Below are 19,659 nucleotides of genomic sequence, written 5' to 3' on the forward strand. Positions count from 1 at the left end.
CGCAAAGCGGTACAAATTTTTGAATCACCTTGTGAAAAACTGGTAACGAACAAATAATTGCAGGTGGAGAAAGGTATCCCGTCGCCACACTTTAATTTGGATGTATCGATGAAGAACTTAACCATGTTCTTCCGAAATGGACGAAAGAACACATCGGCAGCTTGTACAAGGCTTGTATGTTTCGCAGAAATCAGTTCTTTGTAGAACTCAATACCGTCAAGGAGTGTCGCATTGTAAAGATCATCCTTCTTTATTGCCCAGGAGTCAACCTAAAGTAAATCATGATTCTTACCCTGCAAATCAAGTCACAAGACGTACTTCAAAAAGACATACAAATCGCTTTTGTAGGTCATACTCACTAATCTACTTGCATGTGCTTTCTTATTAGGGAATTCAGCGGCCATGCTCGATGGAAGTTCCTTGGGTTCTGAAACAAAAACATACATGTATGGAACCAGTGTGCCATCCATTCCAATCACCGTCATAATCATATATGAATGCCTCGTGGCGGCGATTGAATTTATGACACCAAAAATCGTTTTGCTGCCTTTTATACCAAGAGTTCTGCCAGAACGTATCCCTTTATCAAATTCGGACTAATCTACGTAAAGTCAACTCATGTTTTCTAATGAAAGACTTGATTTCATCAATAATATCTGTGGCGGTTGTTTGAACATCTGCAGCATCAACACTGATTCTCGTACTAACTTTATACGTAATCTTGCGTGAAACTAATTCGTTTTTTCGGTTGAAACGTTTCACCCATAATTTGGACGGTGTGAATGATAAGGTGTTGTGTAGATCAAGTTCTTCCGTAATATCGCTCAGAAGCGTATTATGCGGTTGTGAATAATTGCGTGGTATTTCATTGCGATGAAATGCTCACTATAGCAGTATCAAGGATTACCGGCATCTATAAAGCATTGTGAGTAGCTTTTCAAATTTTTGCAAGACTATCTTAATATTTATTTTATAATGACTTTCAGACGTGGTAAGATGTCCATCGCCAATCCAGGAGGACATAACTAGGGAGGCTCCGTGTCTCTTGTACTTGATCGAGATCTTGTATGGATCGGCCAAGTAATTGTGTGGGAATTTAGTACACGTTTTCTTTGATGGTGATGGAGCATATAACAAACTACTACTTTCGTGGTTGTGAGCGACTGGTGGACTTCGTTCTGGCAGCAGCGTCATTCCCCTGAAATATCCTCATCAACTGTGCCATCGTCGTCTTTATTAGTGTGTTAAACTCATCCACAACTACCATTATCTTACACAGCTGTGTTTTAATTTGTTCTGCAATGAGACGTTCCTCCCGCGTTGAAGTTTCCAGCGAGATACCAAACACATCTTCTAGCAGTCGAATTTTGTACACATGTAATGCACGTTTACATATCAGCCTCCAAAGTACGCCACACTCTGCTTCCATTGACACTGCCTGATCTTTATGATCGAATGCTTACACAGAAGCACCAGTATTCGCTCACACTCGCTTGTACTACCACAACTAGTAGCATTGGTTCCGTCTATCACTTTACATCCCACGCTCTCTGCGCACTTTGTACATGCGCATACCCCTTCTACTTGCCTTCCCTGTGGTCCATAACGTGGTACATTACATCACACGTCTTTTTATTTTGTAGTACACATATACGCACCAACTGGTTTTATTTATCGCGCGCCAACAATGCAAGTTTTTTTTTTTTTCTTCCAGTCATATATAGTATAAACAACGAAATCTTATTGTTCCATTTCCATACACCATTTCTCTTTTGGACAGCTTTCCGTTGCATACAGGTTGTATTGAATTGTTTGTCGTTCTTATGGTTGGAAGATTAATTTTGTTTGCTTACTTTCCTCTGTGCAAAATATTTAGTTTCGTTGTCATTACTGCCTTTCATTTCAGCAACCTTTAAAATTTTCTCTTCCGTAGCTCCGCTCCCTATGGTTCATAGCAGCTTAAATTTTAGTGATCTCTATTTCTTTCCGTGCTCAATCGGATTCCGTATGTTTGTATCGGATTTACACGACAATCATATGGACCTTTACTTGTCCAAAAAAAAAAAAAAAAAAAAAAAAAAATGTATTGTTACAAACAGTAACAACAGCGAATGCAGAGTTATGAGAATATCGAATGCAGTGAACATACCAGGCAGTAACGCGGTAACAGTACTTTTGTGTCATACCTCATATATACTCTAAATACTGTATTAAAAGCAGTGAAACGGCATAATTTTGAATTTTATTTTGTGTATTTAACGAATTTCAACACACTGTGAAATCAATTCCACTGGTATAATTAAATTATGCAAAATACAGCAGCATTGGTACTCATTTGTAGCCATGTAGAGCCTCAGATACTTACCTCAGTAATGGATTGATTCCCACTTTCATGGGTAGGCCCCATCTTGCATAACACGATGCAGTAAAGGGATGTTTAATCCCAAACATTCAACGATAACAATAGGAAAGGAAGTCAGTCAGGTCGTGTATTTAAAATTGCCATCTCGGGATTGTTCTGGTAAAACAAATTAAACTATGAAAGAACTTCAGACATCATGGTTGTCCCCTGAGTCTGAAGCCGAGACATCCCGTTTGCGAATTAAGATTGCCGACCACTACTCTATATACATGTGTATAGTGATTTTACCGTTGATTAGATATGAATCAGTTTGAAACTAGTTTCATCCAAGTAATCTGGTCAACGTTAAAAAACGAATCACTTTAAATTCAGTTTTAGAGTATTTTCGAATTGATTCTATCATTTGGTTGTAAGCTAGAGAATGCTTTTTTGCTATATCTTTTTGTGCTGCTAAAGGTTCTGCACCATAACTATTCTGACGTTTTCAGTGCAATTGTGAATTATTAAGTAAAAAGGCCACTTAAAATTTCGTTAATGTGTCTCAGAAATTTATAATGGCACTACAGTTATCCTAATTTAATTGGTATTGGTTTATTTTTTCCTCTTTGAGAACGACTTCAGCTTTAAAAGTATTAGTGAGAGGAAAGATACCTACAAGATCCACTAAAATTGTTGCAGCTGTTGTAAAATAAAGTTTCATCATCATTGATTAGCAAGCGTTAGAGAGAAGACAGATAAAATTTTGCGATATAATAAAGAAATAAGTCAAGATTTCAAAAAATAAAATAAAACATTTTATTAAAAGAAGCCATTTAATATAGCTGTAAAAGAAAAAAGAAAATATTACTAGACATGGGAGAGTGTTCCAACTGACAAACAGAAGGTCTTCATTCAATTTCATCATGAAATGATGAGATTTACTGTGTTTTTATAATTTTTTCATACATATTGGTAATGTAGAAAGCTAATTGTGTTTTAGAATAATAGTTCTTTCGCATAACAATCTTACTGATTAAACCTTTTCGTTAAGCAACGTAACAAAAATAAAATTATTTTCAAGAAATTCTAGTTTCATTTATTATTTGAACTTTATTTTCGTTCACGCCTGAAGATGGTTCGTAATGATAACGAAAATGTTTGACACTATGTTACAATCATGTTTCAACAAGAAAAAGCACTCATGTTACAAAGACATAATTTCCAAAGGTTGAGTATCGAGGAAAAATAAACTCTAAAATTTCTAATTTGGACACGAGTGATATTGAATGTCATTTATAAAAAATTCAGATATTTAATATACAGTAGTGTAATTCTGTGAGACAAATTGTTACTTGAAAGTTATTTTAGATCACTTCTGTTTGTTTTGTAAACTATCTAGTCCAAGTTTCTTGGCTATTCCTTCTGGTAATCTATCATATATCCAAAGAGCAACAGGAGACAATAAATCAGGATTCACATCTTTTGGCTTTTGTGGCTTTGTCAGAAAACTCACTATAAGACCAATAACAACAGTCATTAGCAGTCCCAAAGGAGAATACATTAGATATGATAATTCGTAGATAGGAAGAACATTTCTGTAAAAGAAATCAATATATGTATAAAGATATATTGGTAAGTAATAACTTTCAGTAATACTTTGTATAAACTAATAAAAACTATAATATCAATCGAATTGCTCACTAAATGGCAAGTAAACTGACGTGTTATTTATACATAATTAGACAAAAATCTGGTCGTCTTGCGAAGACGGTTATTCTACTTAATCGACTATCCAGCAACATGACCAGTTTTTTCTTTGTATTATTATGACTTTATTCCTCCTTTCACTCAGATCAGACATTTCTATGTAATATACCATTGTTTTGTAGTACGCGCCTTTGGAGTGGGAGACCCGGGTTCGATTCCCGGTGGGAGCTCAGGTGGATTCCACGTTAATCAGTAGGTCTACGTCTCATATATCCTCGCTGCTGAACGGGACGTTAAAATCAACTCAACCATTGTTTTGTACACCCATGTCCAAAATTATTGTCGCATGTCTATAAATATGTTGCTCTAGGAATATAATTTGATAACGAATTCGCCGGGTATTTCTTCTAATGTTAGTATGTGTATAATCGGTAAAGATATGTATGTGGCAAATTTCATGTCAGAAGAGCAGTAAATAAGAACAATAAAACGAAAATAATATTTTCTTGTCCATCTAGCAACATTTTATTCTACTCATTCTAATTTTCGTATTTACAATTCTTTTCCTCTGAAATTTACCACAAATATAGAGTTCCCGATTATGCACATAGTATCAGTATTAAAAGTACCCTGCAAAATCATTATCAAATTATACTTACAAGAAGACAGTTATAGATATGCGACAATCATTTTGGACATGAGTGTACTTCGACACATTTAAGAGCATTTCAAATACTAAAAATCTATTATTGTTTTTGATTGTCATCAGATGAGATTTTGGATAAACATTTGATAAAAATAATCTGACACGTGAAGTAGTAATTGAGTGAAAATACACCTAAATTAAATATAAATGCCATTGGTGACTAGAAATTTAGAGCTTGCGAGCAGTATTCAGTAGGAATGGTTTCTGCCTAAACTAGCAAGGCTGCACAGTTTCGCACGAAAATAATTCTCACTGTGGGAGAAAACACAGAATGTGAAGTCTTCACAACGGACATGGAAAGTCAAATCTTCAGAACGTTGGAATTCGCCCCTCCTTTCCCTACCCTCAATCGAAATGGTTTGTCTCCTGGCGCGTCAACGCGATAATTTCCCCCGCTCTTGGAAGTTACAACAGCTGGGGAAGGGGGCAGTCCAGTGCCTAGAATAGATCAACCAATCACGTCATGATGTCAGTGATAAATAAATAACAAAGAAGTAAATACATAAAATATTTAAAAAAATATATATATATATATATATATTTGCATGAGATACCGTTAGTAAGACTATTCATGGCTTTGGATTAATTGTTTTAACAAAAGAGACACTGACCAAAGCTTAAAACTTTACTTTATTTTAAATTATAATTTGTAACTGTTTCGGATATCTAGCATATCCTTCTTCAGACACGATCGAAATTAATGAAAATACAGACATATATATAAATGTTGTTATAACAGAGTTTAAATTCTTTAACCGTCATATATATATTCATTGTTATAAAAAATTTTAAATTCTTTTAACAGTCATATATAGAGTAATTGTTGTACTTTTTATTTTATTTTTTTTCTTATTTACCGAGGCCTTCAGCCCATCCTATAAGTCTTCGTGTTCACTTTCCAATTAATCACTTCCTTTATTTTTGGTTCTTATAAGGGCCTTTTATTTTTATTTATTTATTTTTTTCTTTTTTTTCCCTCTCTGTGTTATTCAAACTTCCTTGCCATGATTCATTAATTGGTAAGCCCCCTGTCCAGTTCATCAGTTTATCTCTTCCTACCTTCTTTATCCAATCCGCTTCTTTCCACTTCCTTATTATCATTCTTTTCTCCATCTCCAATACTTCCGTCTTATCCCAATTAATTGCGTGATTCGTCTCCTTAACATGTTTGTATATGGCATTTGTATCTTTTTTCTTCCTAACATCATCTTCATGTTGTTTTATCCTTTCTTTCATTCTCTTTCCTGTCTCTCCTATATATGACATATCGCAGTCCTCACACCATACCCTTATGCTAGATATCCGAAACAGTTACAAATTATAATTTAAAATAAAGTTAAGTTTTAAGCTTTGGTCAGTGTCTCTTTTGTTAAAAGAGATACCGTTATCAGTGCAATCGACAACTGATAGGCTACTTCAGTGCAGAGAGAGAGAGAGAGGAGCGTTACACAATCGTGAAATCTTAAGGTAAGATATTTTTTAAAGTATATGAATTGGTTTGGTTTGATTTTGAAACTTTATCCCCTGATACAATCTCTTTCTTTATCAAATCAAAGGCCGCGTGTGTGGGGGAGATCTCAAAATTTGTACGTAAGAGAGATTGTCAGCCATCCTTTTGGATTCGCAAGTGCATCTGACTTTGAAATTTTGCGCCCTGGTACTGCATTGCGGGTGTTCCTGTGGAAAAATTCTGGGACTTATTTTTATAACCCAAATGGCCGAAATGCAGACTTCATTGCTGAATACATACTTTTATATATATATATATATATATATATATATATATAGATTAATCAAATCTTGAAACAAGAAATAAACTTACTGACTAGGTGTAATGATTTGGGCTATAAATGGGAGTCCAGACCACAATAAGAGAGGTGTGTTTTGTTCACTGTTTTGCTAATCAATTAAATCTTGTAATGGAAAGAGCCACCAGAGAAAACATTAAAGACAGAATATTCTTTTCTAATTTTTATGCTATTCCGGCTTCTTTTCCTGCTCATAACGGAACAGCAGTTTCAGATTCCTGTGTTAATGAATTAAATATTCATTCTACAAACAAGCCTTTCAGTGGAAAGTGCGCTAGTCAGAGGTGAATCACTTCATAGTCGTCTCTTTGGAAGCCTAAATCAGCATCTATATGCTGTGGTTATGTCAACTCCATCCGCACGTCTGTTACAACGCAGAGTACATTGTAAGGGAATACATAATCGACAAACACACTGGTTCATTCGCACTTTTCCATTCATCAATACTTAATTCGAAGTATAAAAAATAGCGAAAAAAACGTACCCGCTAGTAGGTGGCACTGGAGTGATATACGAAGTGGAGTTACATAGACATTTTTGAGTTGAAACAGGTTTTCGTTCATACACAATTAGTCCTTCCGCAGTTGCTACTTGAGCTCCAATACCAATCCACAAGAGAAATACAGTACTAAGAAAGGCTCCTACAAAAGCTCCCTATAAGTAAATGTTTAGTTTTAGCAAATGAAGTGTTAAAAAATACACATGTTCTGTTTAAAATTATCAATATAACATTTTTATTATTTTACAGATAGTACTTAATTTTTTCTTGCATTATCTTAAAGACAAAAAGCAAGTCTACAGATGTTTGGTATTGGGTACTACTTACTAATTCTATATTTAATCCAATCTGTCGTATCTCTCCTGGTCAGCGATGACGCCAGCTTTAATTACTTAGGAGCAGAGGCATTTTTGGGAGGACTGCTATTTTTTGTATATCGAAAAATAATACTTTTATATTACATTCCAACCAACATGTCTATCGGGGGCGTCTGCCTCCTCCTCTTTCACTACTGATACACAAACATTTTTGGTCTGTTGTATTTTATTATATAAATTTGTTAATATCAATTATACGGAGGATTACATGAGAATTGTATATTTATACTGCTAAAAATCGAAAGTATGAATGAATAGATTCCTTTTAAATTGTTTGCTGAATTAATATTTTTAATATATTAAAAGCATAATATCCTCTCGTATAAGCGTGTAATGGGGCGTTTACACTTGATCGATTTAGTCGCACGGCTAAATCGACTCGCTGCATTTGCGACTAAATCGAAGCAACTAGGCCGAATCAGATCGATGGATATGTTCAATTGTTTCAACCGAAATTGATTGCTGCTTGTCGACTCGCTCTCCTCTGGTCGATTCGAAATCGACTGGCAATTTTAAAGATGTCCAAGCAAAAAGTAATTGGTACAATTTGCGGTGTTATAGCAGAAGAAAATAGAATCGACCACAGAAAATAGAACGTCTTTCAATTCAGTTGCTAGTCGATTAGTCGCTTTCGATCAACAAGCGATTAAGTTGAAGTCCTGTTTACACTGTCGATTAAGTTGAAAGTGACGTCAATTCAACTGAATCGAACGCAAATCGACTAAGTGTAAACGCCCCATAACATGTTTCCTGAAGTAGTCAGACCTTTAGTACGACGCTAATCATATATCAAAACTACTTTGCATAAGGCGGATTACTTCTACATTTCAAAAAATAAATAAATAAAAACAGATGAAATACTCATTTTTTGCATGGGGTGAATAGGTTTATGGAAAACATTGGGATGTGAATTTCAATGAACGTGTAATTATAAAAACAGATCTTTGATAATATAGAAATGACTCCCTTTTACTCATTAGGATTGGAATTATCGAAAATGCTGAAAAACATATTTCGTTCCTTTTATTTGAGTTCACCGATTTTTACATCTTCAACTTAAGCAAATCTTTGCATTCGACCCTTCCTGTTTCGAAAACCTACATGAGCCACTTAACATTTTAGGGTTCCATCTACCTTTATAGCAACTTCCCACTCGCAATATGTCCGATGGAACCTTATGCCATGCTTATCGTCCTTAAAGGTAAAAATTTATGCTTGCTCGTTGGTAAATGCTGCAACAAGTAAGGACATTAATTGCTAGGTTTAGTTACACGTTAGATACCTGTGATTATATAATATCCTTGAGGAACAGTAGCCCAAAAGCGTTAATTGCTTAACATTAAACATTGCGTCCGATAGACTTCTTTATTTTGTGCATAGGTTTAATGTACACGAAAAAAAAATCAATTCTTCACATATGTTACTTCTTATCCAGTTATGATTAACCTACCCAACTTCGAATATGTAAGTAATACAATCGTTTACATAGGATCAACAATTTAAAAACACGGATGCAACTCATCATGTCTCTCCCTACATGCTTCACTCAGTAAATGGCGAGTCGAGGCGTTAGTGGTGTTTCAATATTGCAAATTTAATCCTTACATATTAAATGTCAAAGCTAATTATTTCTGTAAGAACATATTTGTTGGCACCTTTATGCCATTAATTTTTACACAACAACAATCTTTTTCTCTGTTCTATTTCTTGAGAGTAGAAATGGACGTAAAGCTACACACGCGGTAATGTCTGCCATAGCTTTCACTTTTTCTACTTGATGTGGCAATAGTATAGTGTCTATTTAGTAGAGAAAGTGTTTCCTTTCCCCGCCCATTGATTGCAACATATGTAGAGGTTGGAATGATTTTTTCCTGGAAGGTTGAATGGCACTTGGCTGTGGTTCTTCCCCTGTAAAAGAATGGGTCCTGTGAGAGAAGAATGGCCCCTGCGGGACTTCTATTCCTTTCGTATGCATAGCATACTCCTTGTTAAAATGTGGCCCCTGTGGAGAAAGGCTCCCATGTAGAAGAGAATGGTCCCCACGGAATCCATGTAGTATTTTCACTCCTTTCGTATTTTTTAACTTTAGGTCGATCGTTTTCATTAAAGGAAACTCAGCATATGTGTTAGATCATATGCCAATCATACTCGTTAAAATTATTCTGAAAATACTAAAAGTTGTGAACATATGAAAAACTCGATGTTAAATTATTTCTCTCAAAATATTCGTTACTCTAAAGAAAAACACTAGTTTGGAACTGTTAAAAAATTCTTTCCCATGGAAAGTCTTTAAGAGAAACACTAGTTTTGAAAGTGTTAAAATTGGGATAGGGTAGATTGGGAGAAGGTATATTTTTTTATTATTATTATTTATTCATTTGCTTTGTAACATCTGGTAATTATTCGTTGTATATTAGGCCTCCTATACGAACATGCTGAGACGTAGCAAGCTGGAAGAAGTTCGTTGCTAATAACTCGCTGTATATCATACTACTTAGATTCAGCTACGCTGTGATACAGTAAAAAATGTGAGACGTAGAATCTGTAAGAAGTTCCTTGTTAAAAATGGAGGAAATAAACTTTATTCATGCGGACCAAATTGTATTCGTTTACATGCTCGGCCGATGCTGCATACATGGATACGGAACGGTGTACTCATACCTGTCTCTGGTGAGCTCAAAGAAAGAACTGAACAAGCAGTGTTGACAGTTCTCGCTGGTAAAAAAAATTAATAAATAAATAACGTGTCAAAAATCTCTCATATTGGAAAAATATCCCTAAACTTAGTATGGAGATATGTTACATACAAACCATCCACGGGGGGAAGGGGGAGAATTGGAAGCACCGTGTCTGGACCTTCCACACCAATAGTTCATAACTCATTTTGAATGATATTTTGTGTTTTGTTTGCAGCAGGGATGCATTCATGCGGGTCGAAAGGGTCTGAACCCTTTCCAGTCTTGACTTTGGTCCCCTCCAAGAAAAATTTGGTGCGCAGCTGGTTGTATGTTACCATATGCAACAACATATTGGCATGCAAAAACTGGATGATTAAATGTTATCTTTTTAAATTATACTCCACGGTCCTGCCGTGTAAGATAAAAATAATTCAAACAATGAGACAGTAAATTATAAACCATTCTCTGAACAGGACTCAATCCCATAACTAGCTCATATTTTACTCGCTCGTCATTTCTCAACAATTTCTTTAAAAGAAAGAATATAGGACATGACTTCAGCGATCAGTTCTGACGGCAAAATACATTAATATTGATAGTGAAATTTTCCACTATCCAAATTTTCCGCTAACTTGTGTTTAAGCACAGACTCTTGTGTTTAAGCACAAAAGAAAATGTCGTATAATACACAATGCAGTTTTGTCTTTGGTCGCTTCACCTAAAGACTCAAAATTCCAAGAGTGCGATAACATTGCAAATAAAACTATTGGAAGTTATACTAAACTAATAAACAATAGGAACATTGGTTAAGACAACAAGCATATTATTGGAAGTGCGAAGATACAAGAGGCCCCAGCCTTCTCACGGACAGCCGGATCAACGGGTTTCCGAAGTCTGAATTTGTTGATCATTAGCTTATTACATCATGTGACCCCACGTTTGTAAAGTCGTCATGTCTAGGAGACTTAGACCTTGAAGAACGTTGAGTGGTGACTAAAATTCCGCTCAAGTTGTTTTTCTCAGCAGCAGGTAGATATGGGATGGTACCTTTATAGCAGGTCAAACTGTTGTTTCTAATTACTTCCCTGCATTGTGTTAAGCGTAAGAAATGTAATCTCTCTAGACGTGGGATAGTATATTTAGGGTGGAGAGTCTGTCACGCAAATAAGAATAGGCAAATACTTGACAAAAGGAAAAGTGGCTTGTGCTACTAATTATGTTAGAAATTGTTGCTGATAAAGCATAAAGTCAATCACAATGTTTTACGTATTATAGTAAAGCTGAAAACGTCATTTTAAATTATTCTTACAGAAGAACATGTCATTAATTTGAGTATCACTACAAACATATCAATAAATGTTATTACTTATCAAGACTCCTGATAAGACATCTTCCTCTGCTTTTTTACTTGAAATATAGGAAACGCGGAAGTTGAATAGCTGATCACAAAAGTAGAAAAATAAGCAGTTTAATTGTTTAATGGGTATAATGTAGTGGGAGAGAAGTTGATAAATTATTGTAATTTTACTTTGATCTCAGAATTGATCTTAATAAATAGTTTGCAATCTGCTCTCTCTTTTGGGGGGGAGAGTGTTAGTGCTCCTTCCTATCCCTTTATATACCTCTAGCTTGAACAGCATAAATAACGTCGACATAAAAAGATGAAATGAAATTTTAAAGTTTTACGTTACACGATTATGCTGCTAGGCTAAAGGAGAGGGTGATGATGAGAAATGAACGAAATGGTGGGATGAAGAAGGTGGGAGCAAACGGAAGAATACCGAGGAAATCTACGCAAGCGGTGTTTGTTAACTACAAAATTCACTTGGGAGCTAGGATCGAACCAGGGACCCCATGCACCAGAGATAACCTCTACCACTGATCCATCGCAGCCCCTAACACTGCCCTAAGATAGAAGAATTATACATTATTTTTCTCTTTCTTGACCTTTTCTTTCTAGAATCTTTTTCGGTTTTATTTGTTCAGAAATTTCATTACGTCTGTAAGTATTAAAAAGATCCTTTTTATAATATAATATATTAGTTAAAAATTATATGAGATCAAACAGGTCTACATTTAATCAAAAATCGGGATGTTGAATGTCTTCCATATCGTCCTCATCCTCTTCCATTGCTAGAAAGCTCGCAATCCCTGTATCTTCCGAGTTCTTCTTATACATGTTTTCGTTGAATAATTGGAGCATTTCTTTTGTAATAGGGTAGTCAATGCAAGATTTATTTATATTATTCATGTCTGCTTTGATGCGTACAAGAACAGCCACGGTGCGCGCATTCAACTTATTTCTCTTCTTGGTCTTAATGTCCGCAACTCAAAATACGCTCGACTGAAGCATTGGAATGAGGTAATGTCAAACAAATTCTTGCGAGTTTTCCAAGATTTTGAAAGGGACGTTCAACCGTTAAAATTTTCACATCAATTTTCTTCCAGAATTCAACAATGGAGAGTTTCAAATAGTCTGCCTTTTCTTCATGAGAAAAATAATGATGCAGAATATTTCATTCATTTAAAACTTTGTCCGGATCAACTTTGTTCCTAAACTGTTGAAGAAGCTGTGACAATTGAATGTTAGACCTTGACACAAATGCATTATCTCCCAACGCATTTGAAGGTTCCTAAAAGACCAAACCACGAATAAACCCCTTCTCTAATGGAACGGACACTCTCTTAACTGTTTCTTCAAAAGCCACCTAATAGAATTGTAAACATCTAAGTCGAAACACCTCAATGTCTTTTGTTACCTCCAGCTCACTACGGTTCCTAAATTGTTCCAGCGTTTCCTCGGTTTCTGCTCCAACTTTGACTTCAGTCAATGGAAGGAGGTTAGCAGAATGTTTCGGGTTGCACTTAAAAATAAGATAACCATGTGTCGATTCTGGCTTAAGAAAACTACTGACCAACAATCGTAAAAATAGCTCAATTTCGTTTGCAAGACAACTAATAAGAATTTTGTTGGATTGAAAAAAAAAAAAAAAAAAAAAAAAACATGTTCAGGGTATTGAATATTGGCAAAACGAAATTTAGAAACTCAAGATATGCTTTTGTAAATGGATTATTTAAATCCGCAATATTATTTCTGCTATAGGACTTTTGTCTTCTATTTTTGCCTCTGGAAATAGGCTATCCAGCACAGACCATTGGTTCAAAATTCTCGAAACACAATTTCTAAGAGCCAGTCATCGTGTCTTGGAAGGATTTATCATCTTCAATTGAGAAGAACGCATAAATGAAGTTCTTCCAATATAATTTGACGCTTCGGACTTCGCGAGAAATACGAATGTATTAAATGTAGTAACGACTCAACATTTTTTGGAAGAGCTTCTGAAGCTGCACTAGCTACAAGATTTAGTGAATGGCTAATGCAACCCACAACTACAATACTACCAGATTCCTGAAGCAAACGAGACACAAATGAATTGTGTTCCTCCATCATTACATTGGCATTGTCACTACAGTACCCTACAATATTGTCCAATGATAATCCTGCTTTATGTAGTGAATGCTTGAAAACAGCAAACAAATTTTCCGCTGTGGCGTCTTTTATTCTTACATAATTTAATAAATATGTATCAATACCGCTACTATCTTCACTAACACTTTTGGTAAGGATACATAAGTTTTTCTGGTTTCTGATGTCTGAACTTTCGTCCACCATAATAATTTTAAAAAAATCCTTGCAACTTGCTCTCGTAGGTACTTTTTTGTACCGCTTTATTAATGACATTCGTCACAAGACTGCTCACTTTAGTTCTTATTAGGTTATTGTCACGAACTATAGAAGAGTCTGGAAATGCACTTTGATGGAGTTTGACAACATGCTCCATAGAATGAAAACTTCTATCGTGTTTAATGATATCGAATACCATTTTAAGTTCGGCAATTTTCACATCATTTTTTTGCTTCTGTTGATTTTTTTAGAAAAAAATAAACTAACACGGAACATTTTTCACCTTTAGAGCATTCTTCTTATGAGTTGGAGTTTCACCGTGTCTCTCCAATTCACTTTTCCCTGCCAACAACTCTTTATTACAACACAAACACTTGGCTTTGTATTTATCACTTGTTTTGCACAACCAACCTTTGAATTTTGGATCTTGTAGCCATTCCTCAACAAACATTTTTCTTGTCCATGACTTTTCGTCCTTGCTAAGTTCATTCCGTATTGCACGTATTTTCTTTGGTGTCGGAAGGACATTCGTCGCTCGATTTGGACATTTTTCTTTATATATTATGCGCACGAAAAAAATATATTTCTATTCACAACTGACCGGCAACACTCACGACACGATGTGATGGTACTTGACTCATCTAACAAATTAAGCTAAGATTATCAACTGTCAGTCTGTCGTAGTTACAATCACATTGCCTCTCGTTATTCTAACCGTAAGATCAAGAGTGGAAACGGAAAAGGAGCATAATTCCGTTGAAACGAACTTCAATAGACTCACTGTTTTCAACTACACACTGCCCCCACAATTTGAAGAAGATTTTTCACAACCCTACCTCCACTCCACCCCCGTTTATAGATCATGCATCTTCTAGTATGAGAATGCCTACGTGATTGCTAGCAAGCTTTCGGAACAAGTGTCCGATTGTTTTCACCCCTATAGTAAGAGATTGGAAATGCTAAGCCCTAAATATTCGAAGTGGGTCACTAAAAAGAAGGAAAAACTCTTCAGAAGACTGCTATTTTATTATACTATTTACTTCATTGGTTTCCAAATTCACAGTGTTATTTTGTTATGGGGAGTATATTCAGAAACGTCGTACTTTATCGATTAAATACTTTGAAAAAATAAATAGTAGCACAGTAATCGAGCCTGGCATAGTATCAAATGCTGCTATGAAAACTAATTGTTTCTTTACTTCAATAACATCTAACTTCTCTATAGGTTAAGTGAAAAAATTTCTACTTTCTATCCTGGAGTCTGGAGCCGAATCCCGCTAGTAGCATCGTACACAATACGTTAGTCTTCAGAACCAAGACACACACAAACTCATGACGCAAGAGTTTAAATCTCAATCAAACAAAAGAATATATAATATCTGATATGGATAATTTCATGAATGGCAAAAGTGGATATTCACTTGGCCAGTTAAAACACAAATACAGACCGTAGAGGGAATTAAGTTTCTTACGAAAAAATAAAGAATATTCGATTTTTTCAGAGCTTCTTCGTGCTAATGCATGTACATTATTATTATTATTATTATTATTATTATTATTATTATTATTATTATTATTATTATTATTATTATATGACCTGTTTTTCGACAGGTCCTGGGACTAATGAGTTTTTTTTTTTTAATTTTAGATTTAGACCTGGAAATGTTTCTTCCACGTTTTTCAATCTTCAGCTATCTCTTTCAACTCCCAATATTTTCTTTCTTTCTTCCTATTCCTCGCTTTCCTTCCATCTTTTCTTCTATGGTGGTATGAAGAAGACAATTTCTTCGCAAGGTATGTCCACGAATTGGCCTTCCTACGAAAGATGCTCCATGCTGACATTTGGAGAGTTTTTCTTGCTGCTCATAAATGGAAGTAACAAAGTAAATGCTCCAGCATATTTAAGATATTAATAGCGTCGTGTCTGTCTTGCAATATTGTACTCCTCCCAACTTTCGACACCCTACATAAAAAATTCTGGGTGCGCGTCTGGTTACAGTTTATACTTTAAGGATGTAACCTCAAACTTCAGTTCATTAATAATAATAATAATAATAATAATAATAATAATAATAATAATAATAATAATAATAATAATAATAAAAGCAACAAACGATACTGAATAGTGACTTTTGAATGGGTATTATATGCATGTATGTAGAAGGCAACAATCGCTTAAGTTGAGCAGTTCAAGAATTCGGCTTTTTCTTTATTTTCTGTTGTTATTTAGTGTACCTTAATAATTTGCTCTGAGAATCTTAACTATTCAAACATTTACTATGCTATAAATAAAATCATAACAAGACTGGTTTATCATACATATATAAACAAGAAAAAAACTTACTACGTGGATAATATGAATTACTTGAAACAATACAAAATAATTTACATTAATGAAGCTATCAAATAAAAAGACGCATATAGCGCAAGTTGAGAGGTCGCTATACTGTCTACTATCACCTTGGTCCAAGGATTTTATTATATGCAGGCACCAGACCATATTCCCTCCCCCCCAAAAAAAATCGATGGGCGGACGAGTATAGTCACTATTAAATATGTCAAATGCAAGCATCACTAAAATTGTTATGCGAAAATTAACAACATTTGAGGTAAATTAACAACATTTGGGCCATGGGTAGATAACATCTGGTTCCCCAAAATGGCCTCATACGCCTTAGCATTCATCGTTCCAAGCAGGGCTATGATGAGACCTGCAGAAAACCACGATATCACTGCCCATACTGTAACAGAACCATCCCCATGCTTTACAGTTGGAAGCAGACAGTCTGTATCATAGGCCTGCGACGGTGTTCTCCATACGTAAACACGACCGGTTGTTGGAAACAAGGCGAAGGTCGATTCATCGGACCACATTACGTGTTCCCACTGCTCATGAGTCTACGCCTTGTGGTCCTTGCACCACTGGATACAACTCTTCGCATTTACTGCTGTGACCAGGGGTTTGGCGATAGCGGCCGTGCCATGAATTTTCATTTTATGAAGTTCCCGTCGCACTGTTTTCGATGAAACCGGGTTCTGTAGGCCGGAATTGAGCTCAGACGTAATTTTCATTGCAGTGGTCTTCTTTTTAGCTGCTACAATCCGTTTTAATGCCCTCCGGTCCCTATCTGTCAGGATTGTCTTTCGGCCACTGTTGTGCTTTGCAGACGTTGTTTGCCCATGAATTATGTATGTCCTCGTGACATTGGACACAGTGCCTTTCGATACCCCTACAATATTCGCACTGTTGCCACTGAAGCTCCAACCAGACGGGCACAAACGATCATGCCGCTTCGGAAGTCTCTCAAGTAGCCCATTTTACCGCACCACTTTCACACCACGACACTTACAGGCACAGACTAGAATACATACAGACGAGCAACTTTCTATATGCACTATTGAAATCAGTTTGGATCGTCTGCACAGAGAAAGAACCAATCAACGCTGTCAGTGGGCGGGACCAGTGTCGTCGTGTGTGGATAGCGCTGCCATCGGTTTTGGAACCTGACGTCATGGGTTGTCATAGTAACCGGCAGATTGTTTTCGTCTGCTTCGTATCTCAGTGTTAGGTGTAGTGCAGAAAGATCAGATAAGCTATTGTTTACTTTTCTTGTACTCTCTCTGGACCGAACGTTCCTTTCCAATTTTTTATTTTAATATTAACAGATTTTTCTTTCTTTTAAAGAATTCACATTGAAAATATCTAAGTTCCAGCAGTTCAACAGAAATAGCTGTTCCCCAAATGCAACTAAAGGACCGAAAGACTAATAGTTACTTTCGAAATTTCCACATAGGTGACGTCAGATATACTGGTTAGTTCCGTCGTCGCGTGTTAGAGGCGCTACTGCAGCCAAGTTTCCAGTTTTTCGCTGAGTTTGCGGTCTGTATATTCTAGTCTGTGCTTACAGGTGAACTGGGTGCTGCTGACGGAAGAGGAAGGTCCACATGATACATTGAAAACAAAAAAACTATCGGCAACCGCAACACGTGTTGTACAGTGGAGGGCCAAACTTACGTGTCCTGTATGAAGTGTTTTTAGATTTTTTGTCTATTTCCTGTATGTTATTAATATACAAGGAGGGAAGGAAATTTGATTCCAATATTTCCTATGTCATTCCATTTACGATTGCCTAAACGAGGAAGGGGAGGCCATTTACAATTGTTCATCTAAAATTTCATTTTTTTAAAGTGGAAATGTTTCTACATCTAGCAACTCTAATTAAGATAAGTTGATCTGAAATTCTATCACTTAACAATTTCTTTCACTTAAATTCCAAAATATGCATACACTCATTCATGTCCTTCCAAAGCATAGAAGATAACACGGAAAAATGTTACGTAGCATTCTGGAAAAGTTCCAGAGATATTGCTAAACGAAAAATCTAGCAATCTTGAAAGAGAGAGAATGGGAAGGGGGTGGGTGGTAAATGAAAAAAAAAAAAACCTGTAGTAACTTCTCAATCATGCATGGCAATGAGGAAGGAAACCAATTGTCATTTTAAGTGTCGTTTGATAAGTTGATTTGCTATGCACATCTTGATTTTCTCCAAAGAATTTGAGGACAAGGAAAAATAATGTCATGCATGCCTATCTCTAACTAGCGAAGTATTAAATCATTAGCCATACAACTCATAAGTGAAAAAAAAACAATTGTTATTTATTATCACAAAATGTGCTCTGAACTAGCAAACCAATTCAGATAAATTTATCTTATATTCTATCAATTAACAATATGTTTCACTTAATATACTCCAAAAACTTGTACTCTCAGAGATGGAGGGAGGAAACACTATTTTAAGCTAGACAGTCGAAAATATGTCATCAAAAAACAAACGTTGTTCACGAGGAGACAAAGGGAGGAAACTGCCTAGCATTCTACGGTCAGAGGTGTGGCGTCATGAGGGAATCCCCTCCAACACAGGCAACTTGCAAAAAGCCCGCGAAAACCCCATGCAATTCCTTGAGCTCACCAGAGACAGACATATGAGTACACCGTTCTGTATCCATATATGTAACATCGATCGAGCATATTAAGGAATACAATGTGGTCCGCGTTAGTAAAGCTTACTCCCTCCATTTTTAACAAGGAACTTCTTACAGTTTCTACGTCTCACAATTTTTACTGTATCACAGCGTAGCTTAATCTACGGAGTATGATATACAACGAGTTCTTAGCAACGAACTTCTTCCAGCTTGTTATCTCACAATGTTCGTATAATATACAACGAGTAATTACGAGATGATTAAAAAAATAAATGAATACCTAAATAAATGAAATCTGCCCACTTCCAAAAGTAGTGTTTCTCATAGGAAAGGAGAATTTTTTAACAGCTTCAAACTATTGTTTCTCTTTAGAGTAACGAATATTTGATGAAATAATTTAATATCGAGTTCTTCATACATTCACAACTTTTAGTATTTTCGAAATATTTTTAACGAGTATGCTTGGCATACGATCCAACACATATGTTGAGTTTTCTTTAATGAAAACGATCGACCTAAAGTTTAAAAATGCGAAAATAGTGAAAATTCACATGGAGGGCCATTCGGACCATTCTCTTCTACATGGAGGCCATTCTCCGCAGGGGCACATTTTGAAAAAGGACTATGCCATGCATACGAAAGGAATAGAAGTTCCACAGGACCCATTCTTCTTCTACAGGGTCAAGAACCACAGGCAAATGTCATTCAACCTTCCAGGGAAAATACACCTGTAAATCATTCCAACCTCTACATATTTTGCAATCAATGGGGAAAGAGAACAATACTTTCTCTAGTAAATAGACATGTATACTATTGCCACATCAACTAGAAAAAGTGAAAGCTATGGCAGGCATTACCGCGTGCGTGTGTACGTT

General features: G+C 35.8%; 1 protein-coding gene across 1 annotated transcript in view; it reads right to left on the bottom strand.

The window, feature by feature from the left end:
- Positions 1-3,227: 3,227 nt before the first annotated feature.
- Positions 3,228-19,659, bottom strand: part of LOC145667846 (sodium-coupled monocarboxylate transporter 1-like) — a 47,444-nt gene continuing 31,012 nt past the window's right edge. Inside the window, exons 11-12 of the mRNA XM_081735277.1 lie at positions 7,047-7,216; positions 3,228-3,936 (exon numbers count right to left, since the gene is read on the bottom strand). Coding sequence (XP_081591403.1) covers positions 3,711-3,936; positions 7,047-7,216 — 396 coding nt within the window. The 3' untranslated portion in view covers positions 3,228-3,710. The remainder of the gene's footprint in view (positions 3,937-7,046; positions 7,217-19,659) is intronic.

This window comes from Thermobia domestica, chromosome 13 (assembly GCF_964235325.1).
Source record: "Thermobia domestica chromosome 13, izTheDome1.hap1.1, whole genome shotgun sequence".
Taxonomy (NCBI): domain Eukaryota; kingdom Metazoa; phylum Arthropoda; class Insecta; order Zygentoma; family Lepismatidae; genus Thermobia; species Thermobia domestica.